Here is a 13,713-nt window from a genome sequence, read left to right as displayed (position 1 = left end):
TGTAGGGCAATCTAAAAAATAGAAGAACAAAACAAAAATTCCCTAGGATCATTCTTCTTTTCACAGTAGAAAGTTCACTACTTTTTACATTTTATTAAGACAAGAATGTTTTTTTCAAGACATCTGTCTTAGCTTTGAGCATTTTATTTTTGGCAAAGAACAACAGATGGATAGACGGATTCAATACCTTCTTCCTCACATGTGATACAGTGGTACAGTAGGTAGTGGAGCACACTCATATATCTAGCGTCCTTGGCTTGATTCTTGTACTTGACTGCTGTCAATGTGGAGCTTGGATGTTGTCTCCATCTGTATTCAGTTTCCCCGCACATTCTCGGAGATGTGCTGGTTATGTTGATTAACAGCTCATTCAACACCTACTGAGTTATCCTAATTTTCAAATGCATCCAAATAATTGGTATTAAATTCTCTTCCACTGTATGCAATGTACTAAACTATCGTCCTCCTTCTTAACCATCTTTGTAATATCCTCCCTTTTTTGTTTGGAAAACTTGGTGGTGTAGGCTTAATGTTTTTTTCAGCACTGTGTAATAAGTTGTGTACTGTAGTAACTAGTTGTGTACTATGTAACAGCACAGTGTAACAAGTTCTTTTCATTTGTAGATGTTAATCTTTATCTCTATTTCCCATGACTTTTATTCTAATTAGTATCCAGTTGTAACCAAGAAGGGAGTAATACTTTAGTTCAGACTGGTAAGAGAGTAAAAGTGCAAAGGGTACATTCGGAACTGATACCCTCAAATCAACCTGTAGTGATTTAGGTTTATCTGTTAAATGTTGATGCTTTTGCAATCCATATACATTTGGAAGATATGATCTCAATTTTCACCAGTAGTTCGAATTGGTGGAGGGACATATAAATTAAAAATATTTTACGCTATAGTACACGTAATACTCCTCATTCAGTGTTACTGACTCTTCTATAGCTTATTTAATGTTATTGTGTAGTTGCTTCTTGTTGTCTCTGGTACATTTTGTATGTTAACTCTAAAATCCCTGAAGCCTACGAAAAAAGTTGCAATCCTGGGCCACCTTAAATTCCTTTGCACCTCTCCATCAGTGTCTTTGTTTTGCAAATGTGTCAATCAGCATAAGCAGCTTGCTATGCCAGACCACCCCGTACCCAACAGCCCGTCCAAACCAACGCAGCTGAAGTTCCCCCAGCTTAAGTCTGTTTATCTAGGTATGAGGTGCCTTGAGTTCTATAGGGCAAATAATTTATAGTTATTTGGAATACATGTATTTTATGTGTGTTCCGTGTCTACAACATGGGTAAATGTAGGATGACAGGAAATGTGAGGCAAAAAATGTTGAACACAGAATATTTTTCCATGTTATTCTAAAAACTAATAAAATGTTGACGTGTAATGTGTGAAGACTGAAGTACAAATATCAAATACTTTTACAAAAGGTATAACAAAATTATTATTCAAAAATGTAACCAAAAAAAAATAAATTTTTCAATTTACCTGTTGCTGCCAATATATAAAAACCAAAGCTCAAATTCCAATTGCATGGCTGGTGTAGAGGTAAGAATGGCTGCTTCTGAATTAAGAGGTTGAAGGTTTGATTCCGGGTCTTACCAGCATTCTACATATTGAGTAGTGAGCTTCTGTTAGTACTCTTGTATAATAAAAACATACAGTACATTTGCTTTGAGTCTGTAACAGCCGGTGTAAGTTTTGCTACTTGTAAGAGGTATCGCTGAAGGGGATATAGGCAGACACACAAATGCTGATGAATCATGTCTTCTTGGTATCTTTGTACTTAAATTTTTTTTTATTCAGTTTTATTCTTGAATTAAAGCTCACATTTTTCATTATACCTTTGTGAAAGTGTTTATTTTATATTCCAGTAACCACTTGAATGATATCAAATCTGTCTCTGCCTCTCTCATGCACACATGCACATATCCATGCATGAGAATGCAATTTACTTAAAAAAACGCTATGTCATTTGAATATGAGTTGTCATTTAAACATTTTTTTTTTCCCGATCTTGCCCAACCTCTGTATTATAGCTTGGGCTGATCGACAAATTTGCAAAAGAAAGACGCTGATGAAGAGGTGCAAAAGAATTGAAGGTGGTCCAGGATTTCGACTTTTTTCATAGGCTTCAGGGATTCTAGTTTTAGATGAAAAAGTGACATGAATCAACAGGAATTAATTTTTGCATATTATTGATTTGTATTGTTGTTTTTAATTTAAATTGCCTTGCTTTTTTGTGTATTAATTATATTATTCCTTTTAATTTAAACCCATATAACTTGGCACTTCACTGATAATTGGTAATTGGGATTAAATCACAACAGATTGTCATCTGATTTCCTGTCTTCAATGTATTTAGCACAGGAAGTCAAGGATCTACCTTGGCAAAGATATATAAAATATATTAAGTAATTATTATTACTTTTTAGGATGATGTTTGTGAGAATTCCAATGATGGCAGTCAGGCACCTAAACGTCGCAGAATGGGATCTGGTGATAGCTCTAGAAGTTGTGATGCTTCTAGCCAAGATTTAGGGTGAGTTTTATTAGAATACCATTAGTGTTTTTCTGTTGTAATATTGTAGACACCAGTGTTAAGTTACTGCATTGCATTTTTTGTAATATACAGAACACTTCATGTGTACTTTTACGAAGTAAACAGACTGGATTGTAGCAGGGGTGTCAAACTTGGTTCCTGAAGGGCTGTTAATGCAAATTTTTATTCTAGCCACTTTCACAATTACTTACCAATCGTAGTGTTTCATACAGTGCAAATTTGCTTCAATTTAGTATTTTTAGTTAAAAAGTAATGCATGTTTGAATTCACCCCTGTTTTTTTTTTATAGGAGAAAACTTTCTCACATTTCTTGTTATAAGTTTGTTTACTTCAGGAAAATCTTGCCATGGTCGCATATATGCTGCTGCAGTCCGAGTCCAAAAAGACATTTAGTATTTTCATTTACCTGTATGAACAGTTCAGTGGTAAAAGAGTTACTAGTGTTTTTAGGTGGAGGAAGGCCTAAAAATAATGCAGAAACTGCCTTTTTTATTATGGGCACACAGAACATATTTTTTGACTTGTAGCTAATGTGTGGATAACCATCTTAAATGTAAGCAGCATATGAACAGCAGTCTTATAATAGGTAGACATCAGGAATCATAAAGTACCTTGCTGATGTACACGGTATCAAAAAAGTGGTAATTTCAGAGGTGGTTATGGTGTTACAGTAAGCCCTTCTTCTGTCTCTAGCACTTGTGAATGTGAAAATCTGTACTTTCAATTTATTGTACTGGAAATAAAATTCACAGTTCTTAATCTTGTAACGGTGCTGACAAGCTGCATTCACCTAGTATTAGTCATTCATTGTATAAGCTGATATTCCATCACTAGCAGCAGGTGAGCCTATAAAAACTACAAGCCCGCAATGGCAGATTTTCATTTTAAGGATAGCAACCCACATAAAAAAATCCACGTAAAGACAAAGAGAGTCCATTGTAGCACTGGGCACCAGTGCTACATTGGTAAGAGGAACAGGGTGACAAGAAGACTTACCATCCGACTTATCAAAGCACAGAGTGCCATGAAGCCCTAAACCAGATATACTTGGTTCTTCAGAGGATTTGCTAGAGAAGCTCCGAGACAGATTTTTGGGGTCTTAAGTGACGTTTTCAACACTTCAACTCTTCAGGAGACTAATGAAACACTGCCACCTCTGCAGCTTCAATATCACTGGATACATGGATGTCAGTGGAGCTTCAGGCTCATGTAACTGAGATAAAGTGTTGTGTGGCAGATCAAATTGCCACTGACCCCAGCTAAGCTCTGTGAATCGGGGTTAGTGGTTAAACTGCAAAGGCAAAAGATGAAGCAGGTCGCAGGTTTGTTCTGGGACAGCTGCAGATGGAGATTTCCAAACCTGAAACCAGAACTGAAATGGTGTTTGTAGCATCAGTTCAGTAAAGGAAAATGGCAGAGACACCAGTACATCTGTAACTCTATATAAGGATGTTCAACTACTTACAATCAACAGGGGCCTCATGCATACAGCGTGCGTAGAACTCACACTATAACATGACATAAGCACAAAAGCCAAAAGATGCTTAAATCTGTGCGTTTGCCAACTTCCGCGTTCTTCCGCTACATAAATCCCGGTCAGCGTGAAAAGTAACGCTCGTGCACACGCCTGCTGTCCTTCCCCAACTCCTTCCAGAATTATGCCTCTTTGAATATGCAAATCAATATAAATAGCTCTTAAGCTGAGTGTTCTGTCAAAAGACAATGGGAAAAGCAAGAGGGGAAATGGAAGAATTTCAGTGAATACCAAGTGGAGGCAAGGAAAAATGTACTATTTGTTGGTTTAAACAGTGGTATAACCAACAAAAGGAAGCTGATCGACTGACATAGCGTGTCGGAGAAACTCGAAAGCTCAAGTTCACAAAGTTGCACAGTGCCCGAAATAAAATCTCTCAGTTACAAATAATTGATTACAAGTAACATGAGTCCAGTTAATTTTCAAATTCTAGGTTTGTTCACAGGCTACACATTAACAAAGCCCAATCATTTATGTAAGATACTCTGAAAACATCACAATAAATGTCAAATAAATAAATTAATGCAAAACAGACAAGAATGATCTTTGATGGTTGCGGGTAAACTACATTTTAAAGACTGTGTAACACAACAGGTAAGTAGAACTAACAGCAGCTAAAATGTATATGGATCATCTCTCGGTAGTAGATCCCTTTTGAAAGGTGCTACACGACGGCTGTGGTATAGAAATTACATTTTCTATGTGAACGTTCAAATTTGTGCCTCTGGTAATGTGCCTTACCGGCAATTAAAGAAAATTATTTTTGTGTCCTCTGCAGTGTTAAGAGAGAAAGGCTTTGGTTTGGGATAAAAGGAAAAAAGGTGTAAAGAAAGGAAAGTTGCCTTTTTCTTTTATATAGTATAGAGAGATGTGTTCGCTGACGTTATGATCGCCTTTTGGGGTCAGTCGCGGCGGGGCTTGTGTAGACTGGTGAGACGTCCCGCCATTAATCGGTTGTGATGGCATTGTCAGTCCTCCACTCGTGTGCGTGTCTTCATAATCCGAGCTGAGGACCTCATAATCGTATACGTGCAAAAGAAAGCGTGAATCGCCTTAATATTATTTTGCCGTGGTGTAGAAAAGGGGTCCCGTGTTTGCACTTGTCTGGGCTATAGAGCAAGGGGAGGATGAAAAAAATTAAAAGTGCTCACTTTGACTTAAGGCAGAAGCGCAGTCAGCGTCTCAAAGGCCGGCACAGCTATGCACGCGCGCTGGCTGCTCGACTTTTGCTTGGCAGGAGACCCCAGTTTTTGTACACACGTTCATGATATCAAAAGTCTCAGTGCTCTTTGGAGGTCATTCATATATTATATAAATTTAGCAAAATACCCGCGCCTCGCATCAGAGAATTAGTGTGTTAAAGAAGTAATGAAAAAGAAAAGTAAACATTTTAATAATAACGTAACATGATTGACATTGTCATGAGTGTTGCTGTCATATATATGCCTGCCTAAATAAGTCACCCTTGGTTTGCTCTTACTTTTTTACCGTTCTTTTAATCATGGCTAGTGGCGGAAAAATTATAAAATGGAAGGAGGATGGCTTTACCAAAACAATTATTGATGGCGAATCGATTATTCATAAAGCTTGAATTGGTGGTCTGTTTTTCTGTGTTAACCTCATATTTTTCATACTTCTTCTCAAACTAAGGTGGTGCGAGGGTAAAATGAATCGGGATGCGCTGATCAATGTAATCGGTGTACCAGGAAATCATGCATTGACAAAAGCTCCCCTTTATTTATATATATATATATATATATATATATATATATATATTTTATTATATATATATATATATATATATATATATATATATATATATATATATATATATATATATATATATATATATATATATATATATATACTGTGTATATATATATATATATATATATATATATATATATATATATATATATATATATATATATATATATATATATATATATATATATATATATATATATATATATATATATATATATATATACTGTGTATATATATATATATATATATATATATATATATATATATATATATATATATATATGTATATATATATATATATATATATATATATATCTATATATATATATATATATATATATGTATATATATATATATATATATATATATATATATATATATATATATACACACACTGTGTGCACAATTATTAGGCAAGTTGTATTTTGAGGATTAATTTTAATATGGAACAAACACAGTGCTATCAGTCAATCCAAAATGTTAATAAACCTGAAACCTGAATGTTTCACAACGGAAATGTGAGTGTGAACATCATCAGGGGAATACATATGTGCGCACAATTATTAGGCAACTATTAGTGTGCAAATTTATTATGCAACTAAAGGAAAAATGAAAATTTTACCATCTCACTTGTTTATTTTCATCTGTTATAGTGAGAATAATAAACAAACACCTCAAAATTTACAAATAAACATCTGTGACATTTCAAAAAAAATAAATCAATCAATCAAAGACCAATATGGCCACCCTTCTTTCCAATAACAGTCATAAGCCTTTCCATTCATGGAGTCTGTCAGTTTCTTGATCTGTTGACGATCAGCTTTTTGTGGAGCAGTGACTACAGCCTCCCAGACACTCTTCAGAGAGGTGTATTGTTTTTCTCCCCCGTAAATCTAGCGTTTAAGAAGTGCCCACAAGTTCTCGATAGGGTTTAGGTCAGATGAGGAAGGGGCCATGTCATTATTCCTTCATCTTTAAGGCCTTTACTGGCTGGCCACGCAGTGGAGAACTTCGATGCAAGTGATGGAGTATTGGCCTGCATAAAAATCATGGTCTTCTTCCTGTATCACTGTTTGAAGAAAGGGTCTTCGAAAAACTGGCAGTAGGTTTGGGAGTTGATTTTGAGTTCATCTTCAATGCAAAAAGGTCCAACTAGCTCATCTTTAAAAATACCAGCTCATACCAGTACCCCACCTCCACGTTGGAGTGGAGCTCTGTGCCCATTACTGATTCACAGGTCCATCCATCTGGTCCATCAAGAGTCACTCTCATCTCATCGGTCCATAAAACCTTTGAAAAAGTTCTTCAGATATTTCTTGGCCCAGTTTTGACGTTTCAACTTATGTTTCTTGTTCAGTGGTGGTTGGGTTTCAGCCCTCCTTACCTTGGCCATGTCTTTGAGCACTGAACACCTTGTACTTCTGGGCACTCCAGGTAGGTTGCAGCTCTGGAATATGAAAGTACTGGAGGATAATGCGTTCCTGGTAGCTTCACGTTTGATTCTTCTCAAATCTTTGGCAGCTAATTTGCGTCTTTTGTTCTCAACACGTTTCTTGCGACCCTGTTGACTATTTGCAACAAAATGTTTGATGGTTCTGTGATCACACACCAATATCTTAGCAATTCCAAAAGTGCTGCATCCCTCTGAAAGACTTTTACAATTTTTGACTTTTCAGAGTCAGTTAAATCTCTTTTTTGGCCCATTTTGCCCGAGGAAAACTAGCTGCCTAATAATTCTGCACACCTTGATATAGGGTGTTAATCTCCTTAGGCCACACCCTCCCTCATTACACAAATACAAATCACCTGACGTGCTTAAATCCAATAAGCATTCAAGTTAATACAGCTTGAAGTTGGAATATACGCATTAAAAATGATGATATGGTCAAAATACTCACTTGCCTAATAATTGTGCACACAGTGTATATAATATATATATATATATCTCTATCTATATATCTATATCTATCTATATATCTATATCTATCTATATATCTATATCTATATATATATATCTATATATATATCTATCTATATATATATCTATCTATATATCTATATCTATAGGAGATACAAGCCCTCCTCCGGTCCTCCTGGGCGTCCCGGCCGGGCTCCAGCCCCGGCTGGATGCCACAATATATATACACATACATGTGTACATATATACATAGACACATATACTATGGGGTGCCAAACAGGCAAATACATTGATTTTCTGAATATATAAAGTCATTCCTGAATATATAAAGTCAAAACTTGAATACATAAAGTCATCGCTGGAATATATAAAGTGCAAACTTGAATATATAAAGTCATTCCTGAATATATAAAGTCAAAACCTGAATATATAAAGTCTAGTTAGATTTAGTCATCATTGCATAACTATTTCTTTACCATAGAAATTTAAAGACTAAATTCAACTTCCATTCCTACCAAAGATATTTCTGGGGACTAAATAGAATATATCCAAATATCAATATATATATATATATATATATATATATATATATATATATATATATATATATATATATATATATATATATATATATATATCCAAATTCAAGCTATTGAGGAGTCGCCTGCCTGCCTAAATAAGTCACCCTCGCTTCGCTCTTACTTTTTTACGTTCATTTAATCATGGCTAGTGGCTGAAAATTTATAAAATGGAAGGAGGATTACACTGAGTATGGCTTTACCAAAACAATTATTGATGGCGAATCGATTATTCATAAAGATTCAATTGGTGATCTGTTTTTCTTTGTTAACCTCATATTTTTTCATACTTCTCAAACCAATTGGATGCGAGGGTAAAATGAATCGGGAAACGCTGATCAATGTAATCGGTGTACCAGGAAATCATGCATTGACTGAAGTTTCCCTTTGCTTGGAATTGAAAGTGTGATTAAATACATTATTTTTTAACGCGGTATGGAGCACATGCATCGAAGCTTCTCAGCTGTGCTTGTGCTAAGAAAAGGAAGCATTTTAAAAACAACGTAACACGATTGTCAGTGTAACCTTTTGTAAGTAGTGCCTGGAGGATTCAGTGTGGAGAAACTCTACAGACAGCGTATGTATTAACTTGTGGATTTTTCTGTGAGTATTTGGTAGCAGCGTCACAAAGTCACGGCGTTGGCTGCGGAGCTCAGCTCAGAGCGAAATGAGGTGAATGGGAGGGGTGATGATGACATGACTCCCCCACCCGCCTTAACTGTCAATCCCCCACAAACACAGTCTCTCGGAATTTGCATAAGCACAGCCCTTTACCTGCAATTTTAACTTAGTTACAAAGTGATCAAAACTCTCGTTTATATCCTGCTTCCTCTAATTAAACTTGTATCCCGCATTACCCGTGGGCATGACAAACGCCAAATTTCAGCCTTCTACCTACACAGGAAGTTGGGGAATTAGTGATGGATGAGTGAGTCAGTCAGTGAGTCAGTCAGTGAGTCAGTCAGTCAGTCAGGGCTTTGCCTTTTATTAGTATATTTTATGTTCCACTAGCAAAATACCCGTGCTTCGCAGCGGAGAAGTAGTGTGTTAAAGAAGTTATGAAAAAGAAAAGGAAACATTTTAAAAATAACGTAAGATGATTGTTAATGTAATTGTTTTGTCATTGATATGTATATATAATAAGGCTGAAATTTGGCAGGCTCACTCCTTACAGCTTTCTTACAAAAGTTGGGCAGGTTTCATTTCGAAATTCTACGCGTAATGGTCATAACTGGAAGGTATATTTCTCCATATACTGTAATGGAGTTGAGCTCAAAAGCTGTGGGGGGCGGAGTTTCGTGTGACATCATCACGCCTCCTACATAAGTACGTAGAGAACAAGGAAGACCCCCAAACAGCGCTGAACAAAAAACGCCATTTCACAATTGAGAAGGCAGAAAAAGATTGTGAAGCAAGTGATGCATACAAGCGTATTCATAAATAAACGCATATTCATAAGTACAGCTACTGCGGAAACAAAGCACAGCGTGAACCGTAAGTTTATATTAAATTAAGTTTATAGACAGGCTGCCGCTGGCATTTGTAATGTAGTGCCTGCCCATATAAGGCCGTCCGTCAGCGGCAATCCAGTAGAAACACTGCCACTATATATTCACAGGTGAAGGACTGTGCTTATGCAGAGGAAGATGAGATGGTCAGGGTGGTGTTTGGCACAAACTCGGCGAAACTGCGAAAGTTTTCGAAGGCAGCAATAAATTATGAAGCGTCTGATACATACAAGCATATTCATAAGTGCAGCTACTGCGGAAACAAAGCACACGGTAGAAAAAGTCAATGTCCCGCTAAAGGAAGACAGTGTAAAAAAAAAAACCTGTGCATGCAGTGTGTCACGTCTCAGATAAAGAGGAAGACGAGCTGATTATTAATGCAGTAAGAAACGAATCGATGAATGAAACCTGTTATCTTTACAACGATTGACAAACACGAAATGTAACTTGAATACAACACATCCTACAAATCAGACCTGATTGAAAGAAATAATGATAATCAAATCCTTGATGACAGCAACACTTAATAACACTCACAAAACAATTACTGTATATTGACAATCATGTCATGTTATTTTTAAAATGTTCCCTTTTCTTTTTCATAACTTCTTTAACACACTACTTCTCGCTCGCTGGTATATATATATATATATATATATATATATATATATATATATATATATATATATATATATATATATATATATATATAAATTGCTCCAGAAAATTAAAAGAACACTTTGAAAACACATCAGATCTAAATGGGAAAAAGAAATCCTCCTGGATATCTATACTGATATAGACTGGGTAATGTGTTACGAACGAAAGAATGCCACATAGTTTGATGGAAATGAAAATGATCAACCTACAGAGCCCTGAATTCAAAGACGCCCCAAAAATCAGAGTGAAAAATTATGTGGCAGGCTAGTCTATTTTGCCAAAATTTAATTGCAGCAATTCAAAATTGTACGCAGCACTTTGTATGGTCCCTGTGTTGTTGTATACATGCCTGACAACATCGGTGCATGCTTCTAATGAGATGACAGATGGTGTTGTGGGGGATCTCCTCCCAGATCTGGACCAGGGCATCACTGAGCTCCTGGACAGTCTGAGGTTCAACCTGGTGGCATTGGATGGACCAAAACATAATGTCCCAGAGGTGTTCTATTGGATTTAGGTCAGGAAAGTGTAGTGGCCAGTCAATTGTATCAATTCCTTCATCCTCCAGGAACTGCCTGCATACTCTCACCACATGAGGCCAGGAATTGTCGTGCACCAGGAGCCACTGTACCAGCATAGAGTCTGACAATGGGTCCAAGGATTTCATCCTGATACCTAATGGCAGCCAAGGTGCCTTTGTCAAGCCTGTAGCGGTCTGTGTGACCCTCCATGGATATGCCTCCCCAGACAATCATTAACCCACCACCAAACTGCTCATGCTGAATGATGTTACAGGCAGCATAATGTTCTCCATGGCTTCTCTAGACCCTTTCACTTCTGTCACGTGCTCAGGGTGAACCTGCTCTCATCTGTAAAAAGCACAGGGCACCAATGGTGCATCTGCCAGTTCTGGTAATCTATGGCGAATGCCAATCGAGCTGCATGCTGCTGGGCAGTGAGCTCAGGGCCCATTAGAGGACATGGGGCCCTTGGGTCACCCTCATGAAGTCTTTCTGGTTGTTTGGTCAGAGACATTCACACCAGTGGCCTGCTGGAGGTCATTTTGTAGGGCTCTGGCAGTGCTAATCCTGTTCCTCCTTGCCCAAAGGTGCAGATACTGGTCCTGCTGATGGGTTATGGACCTTCTATGGCCCTCTCCAGCTCTCCTAGAGTAACTGCTTGTCTCCTAAAATCTCCTCGATGCCCTTGAGACTGTGAAGGGAGACACAGCAAACCTTCTGGCAATGACACGTATTGATGTGCCATCCTGGAGAAGTTGGACTACCTGTGCAACCTCTGTAGGGTCCAGGTATCAGCCTCATGCTACCAGTAGTGACACTGACTGTAGCCAAATGCAAAACTAGTGAAGAAACAGTCAGAAAAGATGAGGAGGGCAAAATGTCAGGGCCTCCACCTGTTAAACCATTCCTGTTTTGGGGGTCATCTCATTGTTGCCCCTCTAGTGCATCTGTTGTTAATTTCATTAACACCACAGCAGCTGAAACTGATTAACAACCCCCTCTGCTACTTAACTGAACAGATTAATTTCCCATAAGTTTCATTGACTTTATGCTATACTCTGATTAAAAAGTGTTCCTTTAATTCTTTTTGAGCAGTATATATATGTATGTATATATATATATATATATATATATATATATATATATATATATATATATATATATATATATATATGTATGTATGTGTGTGTATATATATATATATATATATATATATATATATATATATATATATATATATATATATATATATCTATATATATCTATATATATATATATCTATATACTATATAAAAAGGCAAAGCCCTCACTCACTCACTCACTCACTGACTCATCACTAATTCTCCAACTTCCGTGTGGGTGGAAGGCTGAAATTTGGCAGGTTCATTCCTTACAGCTTCCTTACAAAAGTTGGGCAGGTTTTATATCGAAATTCTAGCGTAATGGTCATAACTGGAAGCAGTTTTCTCCATTTACTGTAATGGAGATGAGCTTCAACGCCGTGGGCGGAGTTTATGTGACATCATCACGCCTCCCCGTAATCACGCAGTACATAGAAAACCAGGAAGACCTCAAAAAGCGCTGAAGAAAACATGCATTATATAATTGAGAAGGCAGCGAAACAATAAGAAGCGGCGAGTGACATATACAACCATATTCATGAGTTCTGCTACTTGGAAACAAAGCACGATGTAAACCTACACTTTAAATTAAGTTCATAGACAGGCTGCGCTGGCGTTTGTAATTTAGTGCCCTGCCCATATAAGGCCGTCCGTCAGCGGCAATCCAATAGCAAACTGCCACTAAATATTCACGGGTGAAGGACTGTGCTTATGGAGAGGAAGATGAGATGGTCAGGGTGGTGTTTGACACAAACTCAGCGAAACTGCGAGAGAAAGTTTTAAGTGCCAGGACTAAGGTAACATTAAATACAGCCATGGACATAGCGAGATGGCACCAGCACAGCTGGGAACCTTCGATGCATGTACACGAGCGGCTCCGTGAACTGGCGCGTGCACAGATAAAAGCAACAGTTCCAAAGAGCGCTGAACAAAAACCGAATTACACAATTGAAAAGGCAGCAAAAAATATGAAGCGTCTGATACATACAAGCATATTCATAAATCCAACTACTGCGGAAACAAAGCACACGTTGGAAAAAGTCAATGTCCGCTAAAGGAAGACAGTGTAAAAAACCGTGCATGCAGTGTGTCAGGTCTCAGATAAAGAAGAAGGCGAGCTGTTTATTGATGCAGTAAGAAGCGAATCGATGAATGAAACCTGTCATCTTTACAGCGATTGACAAACACGGAATGTAACTTGAACACAACACATCCTACAAATACGAACCTGATTGAAAGAAATAATGATAATCAAATCCTTGATGACAGCAACACTCAGTAACACTCACAAAACAAATACTGTATATTGACAGTCATGTTACGTTATTTTTAAAATGTTCCCTTTTCTTTTCTAGCTTTTTAACACACTACTTCTCGCTGCGATACGCGGGTATATATATATGTATATATATATATCCCGATCTACATACTCGAATAATGGATACTTTATTAGCCATCAATGATTGTTTTGGTAAAGCCATACTCAGTGTATTCATTAGATGAGCGGTAAAAAGTAAGGCGAGGGAGGATGACTTATTGAG

General features: G+C 37.1%; 1 protein-coding gene across 7 annotated transcripts in view; it reads left to right on the top strand.

The window, feature by feature from the left end:
* Positions 1–13,713, top strand: part of phf10 (PHD finger protein 10) — a 216,634-nt gene that overhangs the window by 20,235 nt on the left and 182,686 nt on the right. For 6 of the 7 annotated variants that reach the window (XR_005633000.1, XR_005633001.1, XM_039748276.1 and 3 more), the window contains exon 2: positions 2,438–2,544. The exons of the other annotated variant lie outside the window; for it this stretch is intronic. Coding sequence is in view for 4 of the 6 variants with exons in the window: in XM_039748276.1 (XP_039604210.1) it covers positions 2,438–2,544 (107 nt within the window). In the remaining 2 variants the exon portion in view is untranslated. The remainder of the gene's footprint in view (positions 1–2,437; positions 2,545–13,713) is intronic. 7 annotated transcript variants of the gene reach the window in all.

The sequence above is a fragment of the Polypterus senegalus genome, chromosome 3, assembly GCF_016835505.1.
Source record: "Polypterus senegalus isolate Bchr_013 chromosome 3, ASM1683550v1, whole genome shotgun sequence".
Classification (NCBI taxonomy): domain Eukaryota; kingdom Metazoa; phylum Chordata; class Cladistia; order Polypteriformes; family Polypteridae; genus Polypterus; species Polypterus senegalus.
The sequence above is the reverse complement of the archived record's forward strand: the minus strand, read 5'-3'. Positions and strand labels throughout refer to the sequence as shown.